Source organism: Aquila chrysaetos, chromosome 16 (assembly GCF_900496995.4).
Source record: "Aquila chrysaetos chrysaetos chromosome 16, bAquChr1.4, whole genome shotgun sequence".
Lineage (NCBI taxonomy): Eukaryota > Metazoa > Chordata > Aves > Accipitriformes > Accipitridae > Aquila > Aquila chrysaetos.
The window spans coordinates 4228134-4247796 of NC_044019.1; the positions used below are offsets into that span (position 1 = coordinate 4228134).

Consider the following 19663-nt stretch of genomic DNA (forward strand, 5'->3'; position numbering starts at 1 on the left):
CCCAGGTTTACCGGCCTCTTCCTCCTTCCTTGATGCAGCTGCCACTACGCTCTTAATGGCTTGGACATGCTCTCCTCATCTCCAACCAAAACGCTCTTAAACCTAAAACAAAAATGATTAGGCAGGCTTAGGAAACAGCAAAAGCTTCAAAGGATTAAATGCTAACGCTTCCTGCTGCCCTTAGAGAGATCAAACATTCTGTGCTGTTAGCCCTGCAGCAGCAGAAAATGGTACTAAATCTTCCCCAGCAATCAGGGGATTTCAGTGGCAGTGCAGGATTGCATGTAAGGAGGAGCAGGAGACTGATTTATGAGGAAAGATTAAAATGACTAAATATATATCTCTTGGCCAAGCCACTGCTAAGGAGCAATGTGACAACCATGCAGAAGAACCTGAAGGGCACAAAGAACACAGGGAGGGTGGAAAAGTTTGGGGTGTCCTAAAGGATCGTAGAAACGACTCAAAACGTGGGGTGGCGGTAGCAACGACTCGAAATTTGGGGATCATGATGTGGTAGAGGAGGCGGAGGCTCAGTGATGGCTGCGGGCGAGCACCTCGTGGCTGCAAAGTCATTCCCATCCCTGCAATCCTGGGGGCCTAAACCCCGGTGAAATCGCTGCAAGTGAAACCGCTAATATGTTTTTTTTAAAAAAAAAAAAAAAAAATCCATTTTGGTGAGCTGAAACCAAGTAGAAAAGCAGGATACGGCTCTTCTGGGGAAACGCTGAATTGAGGGCCAAAGACCACTTTGGAAATCCGGGGGGGGGGGGGGGGGGGGAAGGACGCGCCACTCCCCCATCGATAATTAAAAGCAAAAAGCACGGAAAGCAATGAGATTGCTGAAGAGAAGGGTGATTAATTTCCTCCAACGGTCCTCGCAGCGGATAAATTTAAGGCCAAAAAGGGGGGTTTCCTCCGGACTGCAGAAAGGTCTCTGCGGGGCCCGGAGGGGGGGAGAGGGGCCGGACGGGGGCCTCCGGCCCCCGTCCGGCCCCTCTCCCCCCCTCCGGGCCCCGCGGGGAGGACTCAGGCCCCCGCCCGGCCCCGGCCCCTCCTCGCCGGGCGCTGCCCGCCTGACGCCTCCCCCGGCCGGCGCGGCCATGGCGGCGCGGCGGCGCTGAACGAGACGGGTATGGCGGGTCCCGGCGCGGCCCCTCCGCGCCTGGCTTTGGCCCTGGCCGCTTTGGCAGCGTTTGTCGCCGTTAAGTACTACCGGGACGCTGAGGCAACCCGGCAGCAGGTAACGGGAAGGGTGAGAGGTGGCGGGGGAAACAAGAGGGCGGGGGGGGGGGGAAGGCGGTCCTGAGGCCGCGGTGCCCCTCACAGAGGGAGGGATGAAATGGCGGGCGGACCCGATCGCGCCGCCGTCGTGGGGATCGGGGAGGGGGGGGGTGCCGCGGGGCTGAGGGGAACGCGGGCGTTGAGGTGGCCACCGGGGGTTGAGGTGGCCGCTGCTGGGCTGAGGGGACCCCCGCACATAGGTGGGCACTGGGATTGAGGTGACTGTGGTCGGGCTTGAGGTGAGCGCCAGGCATCGGTGGGCACTGGGATTGAGGTGGCCACAGGGGCTGAGATAGCTGCCACCGGGCTGAGGTGACCGCCAGGCATCGGTGGCGACTGGGTTGAGGGAGCCATCACCAGGCTGAGGTGACCACAGAGCTGCGGTGGCTGCCATGGGGTTGTGCTGGCCGGGGCGCGTTGATGGCTGCAGTCTTGAGGTGGCTGCCGGAGTTGAGGTGGCCACCGCCGGGCTGTGGTGACCATGAAGCCATGGCAGCCGCTGCTAGGCTGTGGGGACAAACGGGTTATCAGCAGCTGTGGAGCTTGAGGTGGCCACCGCCAGGCTGAGGTGGCCATCACCAGGCTGAGGTGACCATTGAGCTACGGTACTCACCACACACAAGTGGCTATGGGCTTGAGGTGGCCACTGCCACGCTGAGGTTTTGCAGAGCTGTGGTGGCCACGGGGATTGTGGTGGCCGCCACGGGGATTGTGGTGGCGGCCACGGGGATTGTGGTGGCCACCACAATCACAGAGCTGTGGTGGCCACCAGGCACCGGCAGTGGCCGTGCCTTCGAGGCTAGCTGCCCCCGCCAGAAGAAGGAGGAAGAGCAGGAGCACCAGACCTGGCCCTGCTCTTGGCATAACGCTTCGCTCCTCCTCTCGATATGGCCTCTGAAGGTGTCTTTCCTTCCTGCTTTATTCCCTGTAATAAAAAAGGCCCCAAACTCTCAGATGTTTGTGGATTTTTTTCATACTAGAAATGCAGGTCTTGTGTGCCCTGATTGTAGAAGCAGCAAAGGAGTGGAGGATGTGAGCTGAAAAATGGGAAGGCTTTTTAGGGGCTTTGTTGTGTTTTGTTTTTTCTTTAAATTAGGCTGATTGGCGTTGGTTTTGATTGTAATCTGTATAATTCAAATGGCTGCTGCATGCTTTGGAGAAAGCGTGCCTTTGTTAAAGATCGTACTCCCCTGGCTCTTCACTTGGGCGTGCATCCTTGAACATCTAAAAAGGTTCACGGGAAAGAGCAGGCGTCTTGTTCTTTATATTTCTATGGTAAAAAGACAAGCGTTTTTAAATGATGCCTCTTTTCTTTGTCTCTTCTTGCATTGCAAAAAGGGGAGAATGGCTCAAACCAGTTAATTAGAATTCCTCTGACAGGGGCAGAAGGGTCAGGGCAGTCCTTCACAGGCTGGCTGAGAGGACCTCAGCCCTGCTTGACAAAAAGCCAGGTCTTCTGGAGGTTTTGTGTTTCCTAGAGGACAGGCAGACGGCTGTGACTGGGCATTGCTGGAGAGGAGAACAAAATGTGAACAGCCCAAGGTTTTTATTTTTCCTTCATCTTGCTTAAAACATATGTCTTGTCTCTTTCTATGGAAATGTTTATTTAGCTAAACAACCCACAAGCAGGTGGGAGAAGAAAACTCTTTGTGAAAACCACAACTCTCTTCCTCTACAAAAAGACTGAAAAAGCTCAGTCTTACTGCTCTGGCACAAACAGGGAAACTTTTTATTTCTTATAATCCCAGATTAGAAAGAAAAAGAAAAAAACACAAGCTCTGGAGAGCTTTCTTTAACATGAATGTTATCGGGAAGCAAAGGGCAAAGCCCTGACATCTCTCTCCCCTTTTAAACATAATTTTTATCATCCCTTTTGACTGAGTGCAGCAAGACGGGTGCGTGCTCTGCAGAAGTCTTTGTTCCTCCATGGTTGGGGTCTTATCTCCAGCTGGGTGGGTCCCTGGGGTCCCAGTGGCGAGGATGTGCACAGGGGCTCGCACGATGCTGCTGCTGAGCTGCCGTGCTTTGTGAGCGTAGAAATGAATGTTTCCAGAGGGAGCGATCTGTCCTGCAGGGTTGTGCAGAACTGATGCGCTGTGCCAGTACTGCCTGGAGCACGCCTTTGCTGGAGAAGTGGCTGTTTTAACCTGCACTGGGGAGGGCAGCGTTGTCTGGAGGAGACAGGAGCTGGGTACCAAACCTACCAGCAGGGAGGCTGCATTCAGCTGGCTGCTGGCACGTGTGTGAGATGAGTGTGCGTCCACGTAAGTTGCCTGACCGCAAAGCTACCACATCTCTGGCCAATTGCGGTTGTAGGAATAATTATCTGATGGCTCTGCAGCTGATGGTTTTTTATTGCTTGACCTACGTGAAAGTGCAGGCTGAGGGGATGGGAGCGTGCTCTCAGTTCTTGTCTGTAGATTGACTTTTGGATGCTAATGTCCAACACCAGGCACCTGTATTCCCCCCTTCGTGTTCTCCTGTCTTAGACGCAGTCAGAGGTGTTCTTCTGTATGTGTGGGGTATAACTGGTTCCCTTTCTGCCTTCAGCCCTGTTCAGTAAATGATCACGACTTTTTCCTAATACTAAGCAGCAGGCGGTCTAACCAACTAAAAACTTTGTCGCTCATTTGCCTCCCATCCCTTGAGGTCCGTGTCTGTGAAGTGCAAAAAGAAGAGAGACTCTAAAAGATTCATCAGCAGGGAATCGCTGATGCGCTGTGGAGAGGACTAGGAAATGGACCATCTCTTCAGAGCTCAGTACGCATCCAGGACAGCCTCCTCGGCAGAGGGGGAAGCCATCGAGCGCTCCCGGCACGCTTCCCTGCGCCATGAGCCGGCTCCCAGACAGTGAGCGATCACAGGGGCCCTTACGAGGTTAATGCATTACGTGCCGTGCACAAGCAAGATCTAGAGCCGAGAGGAGTACTGAAGCCTGGCCCAAGGCTTCGTGACATGACCCTGGCACATGGCTGTCAGGGAACAGGGCAGTTGCTCAGGAAAATGTTGTTATCTATTTACAGGGCCAAGGATGTGCATCCCCATTCATTTGGGGAGCAGAGGCACAGTTTTGGCCCCAGGAACATGGACAGTCCAGAGTGGATTATCCCTGTGTGTAGATAAATAACCATCTTGTTCCTTCATTCCATTTTTCAGCTGTGTAGTTTCTGCATGCTCCCCCCCTTGTCTTTCCTCAGCCATGTCTGATTCCAGATCTCTGGTTTGTATTCCAGGGTCTTTATTTTTGTCTGCTTCAGTCCTAAAACTGCCCTGGAAGGCTCTTAAGTGCTTTTGTTGCTGCAGTTGACAGGAGCAAAGCCTTCCAGGCTGCATTAGTGCTGCTTCAGGCTGGCAGGCAACAGATGGAAAATAAACTAGTTCAGGAGCTCTGGGGATGGTAATGGTGCTGCAGGCAATAGAGAATAAACACAGTTAAACAGCAGAATACAGAGTATTTATCCTTGCAGCTTTAGGCTTTTACGGGGGGTGGCAGGGGAAGCTGCCCCAAATGATGGGTCACAGGGGATGTGCTGCAGGCTGGCTGGCAGTGATGTGGCTTGTCTGACTTGCTATGTCTCTCTTCCTCTCACACCAACGTGGAGCTCTCTTGTTCTGCCTGCAAGTTGTTCCTTTCCCTTCACTGCCAAGTGCTGCGGAGTGGAAATGACTAGAAGAATCTAGAGCCTTTCTGGGGCTGCTCCAAGGGAGACATTGCGTTTCAGTAGTGTTTTCCACTGGATGATCTCTGCGTGGGCTTTGCAGAGGGAGAAACTGAGGCACAGCGTGGCTGGGATCTTGCAGAAGTTTCTGGAGAAGACCATGGGATTTGTGGCTCCCCGATGTATGGCCGAATGAGCAGGCAGTGCTCCCTGCGGAGCAAAGGTCTGAAATGCTCCATCCAGTCCTGAGGCTAGAGACCTGGAGGGGATCCTGACCAAAGCAGGGCAGTTGTGTACAGTAATGCTGGCATGGGTCTCAGCACGGGTGTAAGTTAAGTTGCTTTCTGCAGAGTTACAAGGGCTCAGTTCATTTCCTTTGTGTTTTTGCAATGTGGATAGTCATGTATTTGACTGCCTTTGTTTCACTGCGCATCAGTTAATTACAGAAATCACAATCTCCAGGTGCTCTGAAGATCTACAGGTTTAGGACTAACTATCTGGAAAAAGTTGGAAATTTTTCTGACAAAAGACTTTGAGGCCGACTCAGAGCAAATGATTCAGTTTGAATTACTCAGCCAGATGTAGTTTTAATATGCTCATGCCAACAGTTCCTGGACACGGATCCCGGTTGTAAATAGCACAAAATCCTGCCAAGGGGCGTTAATCTTTCGATTTGATGGCTGTGTTTGTGTGCTGGAAAGAATGCAAATTAACTCTGAAGCTGAGAGGGGCTGGAGTGAATTTCTGCAAGAGGTTAGAATGAAAGCTCACTTGCCTATTCTTCCCAAACTAGGAGCTGGCCCTGAAGTCTTTGGGAAGTGAGGGGCTGTTTCTGTTTTCTTCTCTGGACACAAACAATGATCTGTACCTCAGTCCGGAAGAGTTCAAGCCAATAGCTGAAAAGCTGACGGGTAGGTATCTATCTACCTTGCAGAGCTCTCTCTGCACAGACCGAGCAAAAGCCAAAGATAATGCACTCAGCAGTTTTTATCCGTGTCTTTATTTTTTTCTGGGTGCTGTTTTGGGTCTTATTTACATGAGGAGAGGCTGCTAAGCTTTACGTGTTTTTGAAAAGGCTTAAGCACTAGACATCACTTTCACAAAGTAGAGTTTTTATAAGACAGAAGATCCCATTGCTGGACTAGCAAAGTACATAAGTTACTTTGTCTAGAGCTTAAAGGGGATTTGGGATGGGTGAATGCAATAAATACAGCTCAGCCCAGGCTAGGCCAAAACTGTTAGTGAGTCGCAGCACTTCATTCATACGCTTCTCCAGCTGTAGCAGGCTCTCCCAGATAGCAATTGTGAGAGATCATGTTTGGAGACTGTACCAGTGCGTGGCAAATGTCTCTTGGTGGTGCCAAGCAGGAAGAAGCATGGTGATTATAATGTACAGGAGAGCTTACAGTACAGTCGAAATACAGACAGTTGTTTGCTTGTGCTGCAATGAATTGGCTAAAGCATGTGTTCTGATCCCTCCTAGGTGAAATGAGGCGGCTTAACTGAGCCACGGGGTTTAGAAAGTCGTCCGCTAAAAAGAGGGCTCCCCTTTAATTCATGCAGCTGAAGCTGGTCTCTGGGGTGGGTCTGAGTTCTGCCGCTGCATACAGCGTAGGGACAGCTGGGAAACTCCCAGTGCTCCTGGATTTGCCAGGATAAATGTGTAATCACTTCACAATTGCTTAAAAAGGGAGGGAGGGGAAACAGCTGCTTAAATTCCTGTCCCTTTGTCTAGGGGTTGCTCCCATCTCAGAATTTGAAGAGGAGGAGACGCCTGATCCAAGCGGGGAGACGTTGTCCGTTGTGGCTAAATTCCAGCCTTTGGTCATGGAAACGATGACGAAGAGCAAAGACGGTTTCTTGGGAGTAGGTGTCATGCAGGATATGTATGGCCAGAAATTCTGGTATAAACGTGTCCAATGGGCTGGTAACATCAGCTGGAATAAATGCTAGCATATCAGGAGGGGGAGATGGTGTTGCTCAAGCCCATGGGATTTGCTTTGACGAGCAAGCTCACTGCTTTCTGCAGCATTTCATTGTTTTCAGTGCACTCGGTAACAATGTGCCCCAATTAATACACCCTTCCTGGGAAGCTTGAAGCAGGCATTAGAGATGGCTCTCCCGGAGCTAAGTCCAAAAGCAGTGGTGATATGTGGTATGGTCCCCTCTCTCCCATTTCCTATTACTCACTTAATTGAAAGTTGACATAACTATTTGGTGGTGTTTGGGCTGGTAGGAAGAATTTGAAATATGATTTTTTTTTTTTCCCCTTCTCCAAAGCTTACTTACATCCATCAGCATTACTGCATGTTTGAAGAGGCCAGTCTAGGCTCTGATAGTGTCTTTTGTTCGCAGATTTCTCATGTCGCTCTGTCTGGGCTGAGGAATTGGACTGCCCCAGCAGCCCCTATGAGCGTGATGCTTGCCAGACAGTTTAAAGCCTTTCTTCCTCCAAAGAATAAACTGGATCTTGGGGATCCATGGTGGATAATTCCTAGTGAATTGAACATCTTCACTGGGTATCTTTCCAACAACAGATTTTACCCTCCGCCTCCCAAGGGCAAAGAGGTGAGATATGAAACTCAATTTATATATACCTGAGAGGTAGTTTGTATAAATGTTCTGCCTTATAGCCCAGATGAATCACAGGAGTCCCTAGAGCAGACAAGGCTGTTGCATTATGTCTCCCTGGACTTTCTAAGGGAGCAAAAAGGCTGCAGCATACAGCCAGGAGCAGCATCTCCTAAATTGGAGGTAAATGGAGAGCAGGCAAAAGCTCTGGGCATCTGTTATGGCCAGATGAGGCTGACTTGAGTAACTTCATCTTGCTTTGTTTAAGCGTTTGGGTTTTTAGGCAAGTCTTTCCTGGACAGGTAGGGGAGAGGGTTATTCAGAAAGCGCTTGTGTGAAGTAATCGTGCCTTGTGGAACAGTTGCCGAGTGCCACCCCAGAGGTAGGCATTTCATTGACAAGTGAAACGATGTGTATACATAGTTTGTAAAGGCAGGCGTGTATATTGCTCTCCCCCAGGGTGCCCGGGTAGGTGTTAGTGATCACATAGTTGATACACCTTCGCAGCCTGGTGTGTTTATTGATTGCATACCCACTCTTTCAAAGTCTTAAGTAGTATTGATGGAGGCAGCCTCATAGATCAGTTTACCGTACTCAGACATCCAACCGACTGGGATGATGGAAACCTGCAAACAATGGGAATACCATAAAAAGCGTGGAAGATGGATTTATTTTTAAAAGCAGTCTTTTGCTTTATCTCCTTGTTTTGTGATTAGGTAGGTCTCTGAGCTAATTTTTAAGTCATAGCAGTTCTCTTGCCTTCCTGATCTGGTAGGGAGTTACTCTGGAGCTGCAGCTGACCTGCAGTACAGGAACTGTTCTCATTTTTGCTCTCTTACAATTCCTTCTCTAGATCATAATCCACAGGCTTTTGAGCATGTTCCACCCACGCCCCTTTGTCAAAACCCGCTTTGCTCCCCAAGGAGCTGTGGCCTGCATCCAAGCCATCAGCACGTTCTACTACACGATAGCGTTCAGGTAAGGCCGTGGGTTTGGGGTGTTAGAGGAGGGCTTGGGGGCACTTCTGAATTTATTCCATATCTCAGGGAAGTGGAGAAGGCCGCTGTGAGCCTGTGGCAGAGAGTGTGCGTGTCATTGCATGTGCAGTCGCACTCCCAGACAAGATCCGATGTGTCCTGGCTGGGAGGGAGGTGAAGCAGTTCGGGGAAGAGGGCGGTTCATAGCCAGCTCTTGCCCATGTGTGATGCTTTGCTGACACCCAAAGAGGGCACCCGTGCTCCCAGTGTCACTGAGTCCCTGGTGAGGCAGGGACTGTTGCCCACATGCAGGACAGCAGCCATCCTCCATCACCCTTGGTTTGGATCTATCCCTGGCTGAAAGGGGAGAGTCTGATTAGCAAGAAATTTGTTAGATTTTGGTTAATGGGGGTGGAGTGCCTTTCCAAGGGGGAGAGTCTGGGGAATTGTTCTCTTGTTTTACTGGAAGTGTTACACGCAGCTTTTATCTGCCTGATCAGGCTGAAAGGGTGGCTGAGTGGGTCTTAGTCTGTTCCTGTGTTTCAAGGAACGATAATGTAATTCATCCTTCCTGGATGGACACTTACTGCCCAGTTCCAAAAGACATCAATATTGGAGATGATCCTGACACAGGGGATCTGCTCCAACCTTTTACCCTCTTCATTGTGTGACATGAAAAGCTTTTTGAACTGAACCTCAGCCCCAATTTAGCTTCGTAATTTCTGGTGCCTGGAGATAACTTCCCTGCTGTCATCTGCAATGCATAATCCATTCTGTCCTCCTGGTGCTGCAGTTGATGGCTCCTTTCTTGTTTCAGGATCCATGCTGAATTCCAGCTGAATGAGCCACCAGACTTCCCTTTCTGGTTTTCCCCAGGCCAGTTTACAGGTCACATCATCCTCTCCAAGGATTCTTCCCATGTCCGAGAGTTTAAGCTCTTCGTCCCTAACAACAGGTACAGCTGTTTCTCTCTCTTCCTGGGTGCTGAACAGACTTGAGGATTGTTTTAAATGAAGCCCAGTGGAACGCAGGGGCTCTGGGATCCTGTCCTGTGCAGGAGTGGGGGCTGTGCGTGGGGGAGACTGGTGGGCTCTTTTTTAATGAAGGTATGAGTGCAGTGACAGCTCTGTCCTTTGCAGTATGTGGGCATCCTGGCCCGTGCAGGGAAGGCAGATCTGCAGTCTGAGCTTTGGGCAGGCTAGTTCTGCTGTTTGCTTATCTGTTTTCCCCACACATCCTTCTCTGCCAGCGGTCATCATGGTCATCATGTCCTCAGTTCTCTAGATACAGTTGCTCCCTAAATGGGTTCTGATGCAATTTTTCAGGAATAGCTCTGTTTATCAACAGGTCTGGGGGGCATCTGGCTTGGAAGAGGCAGGGAAGAACGAGGGCAGAGGAGGGACATGGGAGAAGCAGGGCAGAGGTTGCTGGGAACATGGAGCATGGGATTGGGGATAGTTGTCCTTGCACAACCTGGCTGCAACTGGCATGTGCTTCAACTGAGTGTCCAAGCCTGAGCTGTCCTGTGCCAAACCTCTTTAGAGGGAGGTACCTGCAGGCCCATGGGAAGACACACAGGGATGGGAAATTTAAGTTGTCCTGATACTGCCCTAGAGACAGGCAGCAGCCTCTTTGTTAGTAGCACTGCTGCAAGCACTGCTCCCTTTGACCTGTCCCAGCAGTCCCTGGCTGTGGCAGGGACTCTTGCAGATGTCAGATACCTGTTGGAAGCTGGAGAAGGTGTCTGTGATGGATGAGCTTACGCTTTTCAGCCAAGTCCGTGGAAAATCTGGCTGAATTGAGCTCTGCAGTTGTCTGTAAAACTGGCAAATGCATCCCTACTAGTTGCTGAGGATCACTGACCCATTTCAGGGTCTGATTCGCTCACCGGTAGCTGTCCCTTGGTACTTGGAGGATGGGGAGAGACAGGCAGGGTGTGGAGAGCAGCCCCTGGCAATCCCAGTGCCTGGCTTAAAGCACTGAAGTTCAGCAAAGCCTGATGCTTTTGCTTCAACATATTTTTTGCTTGGTGTTTCACAGGTTAAGGTTTTGTGAGCATAGCTTCACACTAGCTCATCCCTGCTCTCTGGCAAGCAGCTGGAAGCGTTTCAGGGGAAAGAAGCTTCAAATCTCTTTGCCCGTGACGGCTAGAGTGAAAATTCTATTATAACATTACCCTGGCGACTCAATCCCTATGGCTCTGTCAGCACATTTGTTACAGCAAGCAGACACTTAAGGCTTTGCCAGCAACTCCTTACAAAAGCCTTTTGCTTCCAAAAAACACTTTTAAGAGTTCCGCAGGATCAGAATGTGCAAGTTAAGTGCTGGGAAGGAAGGGGGGAGCAAAGACACCTCTCTCTTCTGTACTGTGACAGTACTCAAAGGTGTGAGCGCATTTGCCCAGACTGTTGCGTGGATGCCTGGGCCCTGATCCAGCAGGGATCTAGTGTTGGTGGTCTTGTGCAGGGAACACGGTGATCTCCAAGGAGCCAGAGCCTCTGGGCTTCAGTGCGGACCCTGCAAGAGGAGCACTGGGTGTTCTCATTTGTTTGGGGTTTCCCATGCACAGCTTTAGCCTTGGATGACTCTGAACATACTGGGTTCGCCTTGCAGGTCTCTGAATGTTGATATGGAATGGCTGTATGGGGCGAGTGAAAGCAGCAACATGGAAGTGGATATCGGTTACCTGCCTCAGGTCTGTAGTCACTCTCAGTCCTCCATATGTGTGCAGCATCTCAGCAGGGATTTATGCTGCCATGGTCCTGAGCTGTATAACCTCAGTTATCCCTGTTCTTTAGAGCTTTCCCTTGAACATTTCAATATAATAATATAATCTCTGTTGATCTGTGTATGTCCTCTGCAGCAGCGTGGCTCCCTGTTGCCAGTTCTTGTAATATTTTATTTATTCTGTCTGTGTGGGTTGAATCCTAAGCTCTTGGAGTCATGCGACTTTTTCCATTTTTAAAAAGTTGTCTGACAGGCAGGGGGAAGATTAGGAGCTGAACTGAGGCCCTGAGCCCAGAGGGGAGTACGAACAACAGTGTGTCTGAATTTAGAAACTGCATGTGGTAATCCCAGCTCTTGGGACAGGAAATGTAAGTCAGGATTTTGAATGCCTGAACTTAACAGTCCCATTTTCTCCTAAACTAGATCCATGTTTCTTTTAATTGCGAAAAGTCAGGAAAAGAGACTTGCAAAATAAGATCAGACGTACCAGAACACTGAACTGCAGGGAAGCTCCTGAACAGCTTTCCCTTTTGCACCCTCTTGTGGCTAGCCGCGGGCTGTGTAAGGGCTGTGCTGGCGATATGAGCAAGAGCTTCAAACTAGCCGTGAAGGTCCCAATGATTTTAAGGATCTGGTGTCCCCCAGTCAAAAATCTCCACTGGGAAAGTGGGAACATGGAGTGAACAGGTCTCATGCCTTTCCAATCTAGCAAGCACAGTCAGACAATAACTGAAGGAAATGAAGTTGCTTTCCTGCTATTCCCCAATAAAACACATCTGCAACTGGTAAAGTGCAGCTCCGGGAGACAATAGATCAAGCTGTATCTTCATTAAAACATGCACAGTCTTATTTTTCATCTTTATCCTGTCCTGGAGTACAGAAAAGCCAGGAGTGGGGTGTCTGCAATGTCCAACTCAGCCTGTTCTCCTGCAGATGGAGCTGGAATCGACAGGGCCTTCAATCCCCTCTGTGATCCATGACGAGAATGGAAATGTGATTGACAGCAGGGATCCCTCAGGGGAGCCCATTCAGTTTGTGTTTGAAGAGATAACCTGGCAGCAGGAAATCCCCTGGGAAGAGGCAGCCCAGAAGCTGGAAGTGGCCATGTATCCATTTAAGAAGGTGAGGAAGGGGCCGGGCGCTTCCTTGGCACATTTATTTGGCGTGGGTAATCTTCACTGAGATGTCCAGTAACCTCGAGGACCAGCAGAAACCAGAGGTCACAACCTGGTCAGCATTCAGAATAGTGTGAGGGTCTCCCAGCTCAGCATCTGTCTCCCAGACACTGTGTGTGGCTTGATGGACTTCCAGTTTCCAGATGAGGGAGTACAGCATCTCTGAAAGGCCATTTGGGGTCGAACAGCAGCACAGGCAGGAGCAAAGCCTAGAAGTCATGTGTCCCAGGCTTGTATTGTAAATGTAGGCTCATCCTTCCTTCCTCTTATCAGTAGCTGCCTACGCAGTTTCTGAGTGAAGCAGGTAATCACACTGCTTACAAATGGTTTTCCTCTGGCGTTACTTTTGCAATGTTCAGCTACCTTTGGACCAAGCTTTCCTTATCAGCAGAAAACACACAATCCGCCTGTGCCTCTGCATCCCGCAGTGAGACACAAATTTATAGCATTGGGTGACCCAAACTATTTAACATGCCAGTAGCCTGTGGAGCAGATGGCTACTGCCTGTCACTGCTTCCTTGGCTGAAGGGACACGTTTCAATGGCTGCCTCCTTGTGCGTGAGCTTACAAATGTCCCTTTGAGCTGCCAGGATGTTAATAAAGTTCCCTTCATTTGAGTGATTGGAACAATCTCTGTGCAGGGTCCCTCACAGCCAGTTTTTAGGCCATTTCAGTGAGGTTTTGTAATAAATATCTCAAGGCCAGATTTCCCAGGCTGCTGAGGTCTGTTTGTTGACAGCCTGCCCGCAGTTGTGCAGATGCTTTCTGCAGTGTGTAAAGATGGGGTTCTGCAGGTGCCAGTAACAGCCCACAGGCTGTGTGAGGGGCTCACTACAATCTCACTGGGAGATGAAGTTGTCCTTGGGGAAAGTACCACAGTTGTCATTTGCTTTAATCTGCAGTATATACTGCAGATTAAAACTCGTGTGTGTGTCACCTCTGGGATGTGGCAGGTCTGGTTCCTTCAGACCCTGCTCATATTTGAGGTGGGCTGTTCTGTGTCTATTTCTCAAGCTGTCTCTCTGCCTCCAGGTCTCCTATCTTCCCTTCACACAAGCTTTCGAGAAAGCAAAAGCAGAAAAGAAGCTGGTGCACTCGATCCTGCTGTGGGGTGCCCTGGATGACCAGTCCTGCTGAGGTGAGGACATTCCCAGCGTGGCTGGAAGAATGATGTACCTCCTTCAGGCTCTGAGAAGAGCTGGGGGTCAGGGAGCTGTTCACAAGCCAGCGGTAAACGTTGTGTTACTCGTTTCGGCACTGAAGATGCTGAACAGAAAAAGGCTGGAGCTGGGCAATTACTGATCAGGGCTTAGGTCCCCAGTGGCAGGATCAGATCTATTTGAGACAAGCCCTAGACCAAGTCACTAATTCAAGTGCCTTTTTCAAGGTAGAGGCATGGGTCTGGTCTTTCTGCTTTCTCTTCCCCTCTCAGTCTGCGTGGGTAGAGGCAGCATCTGCAGGGTGAAAGTGACACTGCTCTCTGCTTTGTCCCTGACACCTGCACAGGAGAAGCCAGAGCCAGATGTGTGGGCCTGGGGTTGTCCTGATGTGTAGCTGTTTCCCTCCCCATGCCTAAGAACTTGCATGCCACATTGGGCAGGAGTGATGGGTGGGAGAGGGGCAGGTATCTTAAGTCCTACTGCCCTTAAAAACTCTTCAGCATGTATGGGCTCTGCTCGGCATGAACAGCAAGAGGCACTCAGGGTGGGTCCACAGGGCCTGATCCTTTCCTAAATACACCACACCAGTCGGTCTCTGTGGCAAGCTTGTCCTGGTCCTTCTGTTGCCTTGCAAGTGGCTGGGGTCTGCTCTGGTGAGTCTTCTCTGCCAGCAGCACAAACGGGAAATAAAAAGCTATGGAAAGCTGCCAACAAAGCAGAAATAAGACAATGGACCAGGCTGGGGGGAGCCTGAGCCAGCTGCCACAGCAACTAGAGTGTTGGCATCCCGGTGGCATCAAGCATGGCAACCGTCAGCTCAGGAAACACAGCAAACCACTGTCTGCCTCTCTTCCTATGCCAGGTTCGGGGCGAACTCTCCGGGAGACCGTCCTGGAAAGTTCGCCCATCCTCGCCCTGCTGAATGAGAGCTTCATTAGCAGCTGGTCATTGGTGAAGGAGCTGGAAGAGCTGCAGGTGAGTGTCGCAGCCACATCTGCCATCTTTGCGTTCAGTGCTGGTGAATGCAGATGGCGCTTGGCACGGGGGTGCCAGCAGGAGCAGGGAGCTCACACCTGTGCCAGTGGGGGATTTCAGTTCCAAGCCCTCCGTGTCCTAGCAATTACAGGGGCCAAGCAAACACCAGATGGAGGCAGGCTAAGAAAATGGCACCATCACCCCTTTCACTCTGTCATGGTGCCAATTTTAAAAGCTAAACCAGATGCTTCACTGCAAGATAGCCCTGCCCAAGGCCATTTGTGCCCTCAACAAACTGACTTCTCTGTAACCCAGGGAGCAACCAAATACTGTCTGAACCCTGAGTCTCCTGATCGCACCTTTCCCCACTTACGAGCCTGTCTCTGGGCCTGTGCTGTCAGCTGGGGTCAGTCACAGAGCTGGAGACTCTGGGAGAGGCTGGGATCAGGCTGTTGGTGCGCCTGGGAACTGCCAGTGATGGGGTGATTTTATTGTTCAGAGAGAAAATCTACAGCTGAAAAGCGAGGAGAAGACTGACTGAAAGGGAATAGTAAAGCAGATAGTGAGAACGGAGCCAGTTACTGCCATGCTGCAGAGTAGCTTTTCGGTCTGCCTTCTCCTGCGTTCGGTGTACTCCTCCTGTGCTGTTCTGCTAGTTTTGGTGTGTGCAGGCGTGTTTCTTTGGGGTCTCCTTACAGAGCAATAGAGAGAATGAGTTCTACAGCAAGCTGGCTGACCTGCACCTGGAGAAATACAACTTCCCCGTGGAGATGATCATCTGCCTCCCCAATGGGACAGTGGTATGTTCATTACCCCTTTAGCTGGGCTTGGCTCTTCCCATCAGAATGTGCTCTTTTCAGGGTCATCTGCAGACCCTGAAGTGAGTGTCTGCTCCCCCAGCCATCACCTGGCTCCTCGAGCCTTTGTGGGGCTGCAGTCCCTCACGGTGCTGTGCTCTGAGGGATGCTGCGGCAGACAGACAGCAGCTCTACCAAGAAATCTGAAACAAATGTCTTTTTATTCAGAGGCAGAACAACAGCAGCTCTGGGTGGAGGGAGGGGAGAACAATCAGACTTGAACCAAATGTCTGCCTGTGTTTCCTCATTGTCCCTGGTTGGAGTCAGTGACCTTTGGGAAACCGTTGTAGCTTGTTTCCTGCACCCATTGTCCCTTGTGCTCATGCTTTGGAGAAAATCCCTCCTTATCCGCACCTTCTAGCACATTTATCTTGATTCCCCAAGTTTGTCACAGCAAATCAGCCATTAGCAAGTCCACGTGCTTCAGCTCTGCTGTTGCTCCCCAACAGCCCCCCCGCCTTGGGTTTGAAGAGTGACAGCAGTCCCTGACACTCGACAGTGCGGTGCTTTGCTGTGTGTCAGCAGCCAGGCTGTCTGTAGTGGAGGATCCTGCCAGGGCTAATCTGATTGTGCCCCACACTTGCCAGATATTAGCTAGTAACACGTGCAGTGAATCCTTGCTGTCTCTTTAGTGGCTCCCCTCCAGATGAGGGACGGGTGGAGGCTTCAGCTCAGCCTGTCGAGGTTGCCGTGTTCAGTGGCCACACATCCCCCTTTCCCACCTCCATGGGGGAGCGGAAAGCACAGAGGCATTTGAAGCTCAGGTGCTGGTTTTGCAGCTGAGCTGGGCTGAGAGCACACACCCCAGCAGTCAGCGTGGTCGGACTGCCATCTCCCCAGCCCTTGGTCAGAGCTAGGTTTTACGCCTGCATGATTTTTCCCAAATCACCTTCATCATCTTCTTTACCTAAGTGAGGGGTCAGCACTCTTGGGGGAAGAAACAGACCGTTGCCTTTCGTACCTCTTTTTCTGACTGTAAAATGCAAACCTGAATCCTGGATGCTGAATTAGCATTTGCAAAGTATTAGAGATTCTTTAAGAGTTGTTACAGTTTGTCACCTATGTCCTGGCCAGAGGCCAAGGCAGTGGATGGGGAATTGTTCTGGCCCTTAAAGTCTCCTCATCTGTTTTTTTTCCCAGATTCACCATATCAATGCCAACTACTTCCTGGACATTACTTCTATGAAGCCTGAAGATGTTGAAAGCAGCATCTTTAGTTTCTCAACCAATTTTGAAGACCCTTCAACTGCAACTTACCTCCAGTTCCTGAAGGAAGGACTGCAAAGAGCAAAACCATACCTGCAGACCTAAAAACAAAGGCACCTGAATGCCCCACAGAGATGGCCAAAGACTTCAGAGATCTATTTTGATTACAGCAATTCTTCCTCATCTTCATGCCAGACATTGATGTTAAGATGCAGACAGTCCCAGGACCGGGGCTTTGCTCTGGATGTTGGTTTGAGGCTAAGTTTCAAGTGATACCAGTTTACATAACCTGCCCTTTTGAGTTCAGGCAAATTTTTACAGGGGTGAAAATACTTGAATCTATAAACATTCTCGGTGCATATGCCTTGATTTGCCACCCACCCTCGTGTTTTTCCAGCTCCTCTTCAGACTCTGGTGAAACTCGCGTAACAGCTGTACCAAGCATCACCCGGAAACCCCTGATCTCAAGGACTGGACTGTGTGTTGAATCATGGAGAACAGCATTGCCATTACGACCGAACACTCGTGGTGAGCGCCTGTGCCCCGTGGGCGAAGGTGCAGAATCCAGCGCAGGTGGGAAGTTCCCTCCTGGTAGCCGGTGTCCTCCACACCTCCTCGCCAGCAGCAGCTCTGAGCTGTAAGCTGCTTGGTGGCTTGGATGCCAGCTCTTCACGATGGCATTTATTGACAGCAGTGGCAACCAATGCATAATGGGACTGTAGCTGGTAATGTGTAGACATGAACGTAGGAGGTTCGAACTGGAGGCTTGAGCTCTGGAATGGCCTCCTCCCAGCACCCTGTGTGACGGGGTGGGAGAGCTGTCTCACTTATTCAGGTTCTTTGCATCTGAGGGAGGTGCTGAGGTTGACACAGTGAAATTAAGGAACGGAGACCAGGGCATTAGAAGTATGGTGCAGCTCAGATGTCAGGTGTGAATTAACTCGGGGGGGGATTAGGGGTCAGAGCCCCACGAGCTCTACCGGTGCAGTACGTGCACTCTAGGCTACAGGACATGGTAGTGAGCAGTGCCCCCACCCCGTTCAGCCCAGGGCTGCTCCCACCCCACCGGCTTTGAGAGCTTTGTTCTCCCAGTGTCTTCCTCGGAGACGGTGAAATGCTCTGTCCATGTTTGCTTTGAGCTTCCAAGTCACGCTGAACAATGAACCACGACGAAGTTCCGTTTGGGAGCTTCAAGTTCAGTGTTGCCCTGAGAGCATTAACTGGTTGAGAACTGAGCAGTTTTAAAAGCCAGCAGTACTAAAGAAATTTTCAGGAGATTTTTCCAAAGAAATTGTTAGGACAGAATGCCATTGTCCCTTATCTGTAACCACCCTGAGCAGTTGCTCCTACTCTGTACCAGTGCCTGGCTACAGAGTGAGCATAATTTGGAGAAGGAAAGGTTAAATGAAACGGGTTTTAAAGTATATTCCTGTAGATAGGTGAGGAGACAAAGCATCTTCAATAGATGGCTGCAAACAGCCATGGCTGTTGATGCTTTTTCTGCTCTCTGAAGCACAATTTTGTTGGACCAAATCAAACAGGGAGAAAAAGGGAGAAAAGCCTTTTTTTTTTTTTTTTTTTTGTAAGGGGTATTTTCATTCCTGGGCTCCAGGACCTGGGAGGAACCCAGGCATTGTGATTACCCTGTCCCCACCCTGCCCCAGCCCTCCTGTCTGTATCCGTGGCTGGAGACTGAGCTTAGATGGACCTCTGGGCTGAACCAGTGTAACTTCACTTAATTGCTCTAGTGAGATTAATTACCCCTGGGATGTTTCTCAGTATCGGCTTTGTAACTATGCATTAGCTCTGCACTTTTCTTGCACTTCAAGGGGCCTGCAGTAATGACAGGCTTGGATCTGGCAGCGCTTTCAGCTGCAGAAAGTGCCAAAGCCTCCAGGCAGCGTTTGAGACCGAGCTCCTGTCACACCGGCGGTCTCGTCCCTTTGGGGCGCTTTGGTCTTATCCCTTCAGGGCACTTTGGTCTGAGCAGAGAGCGGCAGAGGAGACCGAGTACCTGCCTCCCCCCAGCTCCTTGGGAGGCACAGCTGCAGCGTAGATCTGCCCTTCTGGCTTTTACAAAGCTTCACGTGAGGTATTTTTGCTGCACCTTTCCTGAGCCCCTTGGTCAGGGGCTTCGGACTTCCAAGCTGCGTCTGTCAGTTGTGCTCGGGTGGAGAGTTCATTCCATTTCTTTATCCTTCCCACCGGTTTTGCAGCAGAAGGGGCTGGAGAGGGCAGTGGCTGAGCAGGCAGGGATTGCTTTTGTCTTTCAAGGCTTGTAAAAACAGGCACAGCAGCGGTTCTGCAGGGCCAGGGGAGCCCCTCGGCCTCACGCTGTGCCGAGGTCGGGAGTTGCACAGGGCAGCATCGCTCATTTGATCCTGCGGAAGCAGAGCTCCCTGGCAGCGACGGTGCCTGCGACAGTCCCGCGCACAAGCAGGGTCCGTGCCTGAGCCTGCGGTGAGCCCGGGCTCGCACGAAGCCTTCGGCATCCCCGAAAATACCTTGTGGTTTTTTCCTCTGGTGAACCGCTGGGCTCTCGCAGCTCTGCCCGGAGCCACCTCGCAGCGCTCCTGGGCTGTCCGAGCTCAGGGTTAGTCCGAAGGGTGGCAGAAGGAGCCCAAGCAGCTGCCCCCAGGCTGGAGCGATCTGGGGGTCCGGGGGGGGGGAACTCACCTGTGTCCCCCCATTAACTGCAAAGCTGCCTAATTGATCTGTTGTTGCCCATTTGCTGCCGTGGGTGGGCTCCGGACAGAAGCTGTTGCCTGAGGCTTTTATTAATACGTGCCAAGCTTTTTGTCTCCTCTTTGTAAACTTGCTAATTTTTTTTTTTCCTGATAGGTTTGTGATACCTCTTGGGGGGTGGGGGGGGGAGGAGGTGCTGCTTTTCCCCACCTCCTGGGCTTTGTGACGCTCTGGTCCGAAACCCACACGGGGCCAGAGCCGATGTTTTCTCAGCGAGGGTCCGGGGGGAGAAGCAGCCCCGCGCGGTTCGGTGCCGGTTGGCGTGAGGGGGCCCTCGGGCCCCGGCTGTAGCTGCACTCGTTAAACCCATCCCACCACCCTCGGCCTCCT

At 51.0% G+C, this 19663-nt stretch overlaps 1 protein-coding gene across 3 annotated transcripts; it reads left to right on the forward strand.

The window, feature by feature from the left end:
• Positions 1-1064: 1064 nt before the first annotated feature.
• On the forward strand, positions 1065-19650 carry SELENON (selenoprotein N). Of its 3 annotated transcripts, XR_005934076.1 has the most exons (13): positions 1065-1240; positions 5734-5851; positions 6676-6806; positions 7296-7508; positions 8365-8489; positions 9306-9443; positions 11102-11183; positions 12149-12337; positions 13423-13528; positions 14413-14525; positions 15224-15325; positions 16523-17161; positions 18560-19650. XR_005934076.1 is itself a non-coding variant. In XM_030038926.2 (12 exons), exons 1-12 carry the CDS (start codon positions 1133-1135, stop codon positions 16691-16693), a joined length of 1596 nt encoding a protein of 531 aa, XP_029894786.1. In that variant the 5' UTR covers positions 1065-1132; the 3' UTR covers positions 16694-19650. The 3 variants fall into 3 exon arrangements, 2 of the variants coding, with proteins under 2 accessions (XP_029894786.1, XP_040984942.1); XM_030038926.2 differs by having other exon boundaries at positions 16523-19650; XM_041129008.1 differs by lacking the exon at positions 1065-1240 and adding an exon at positions 4915-5267 and having other exon boundaries at positions 16523-19650.
• Positions 19651-19663: the final 13 nt, after the last annotated feature.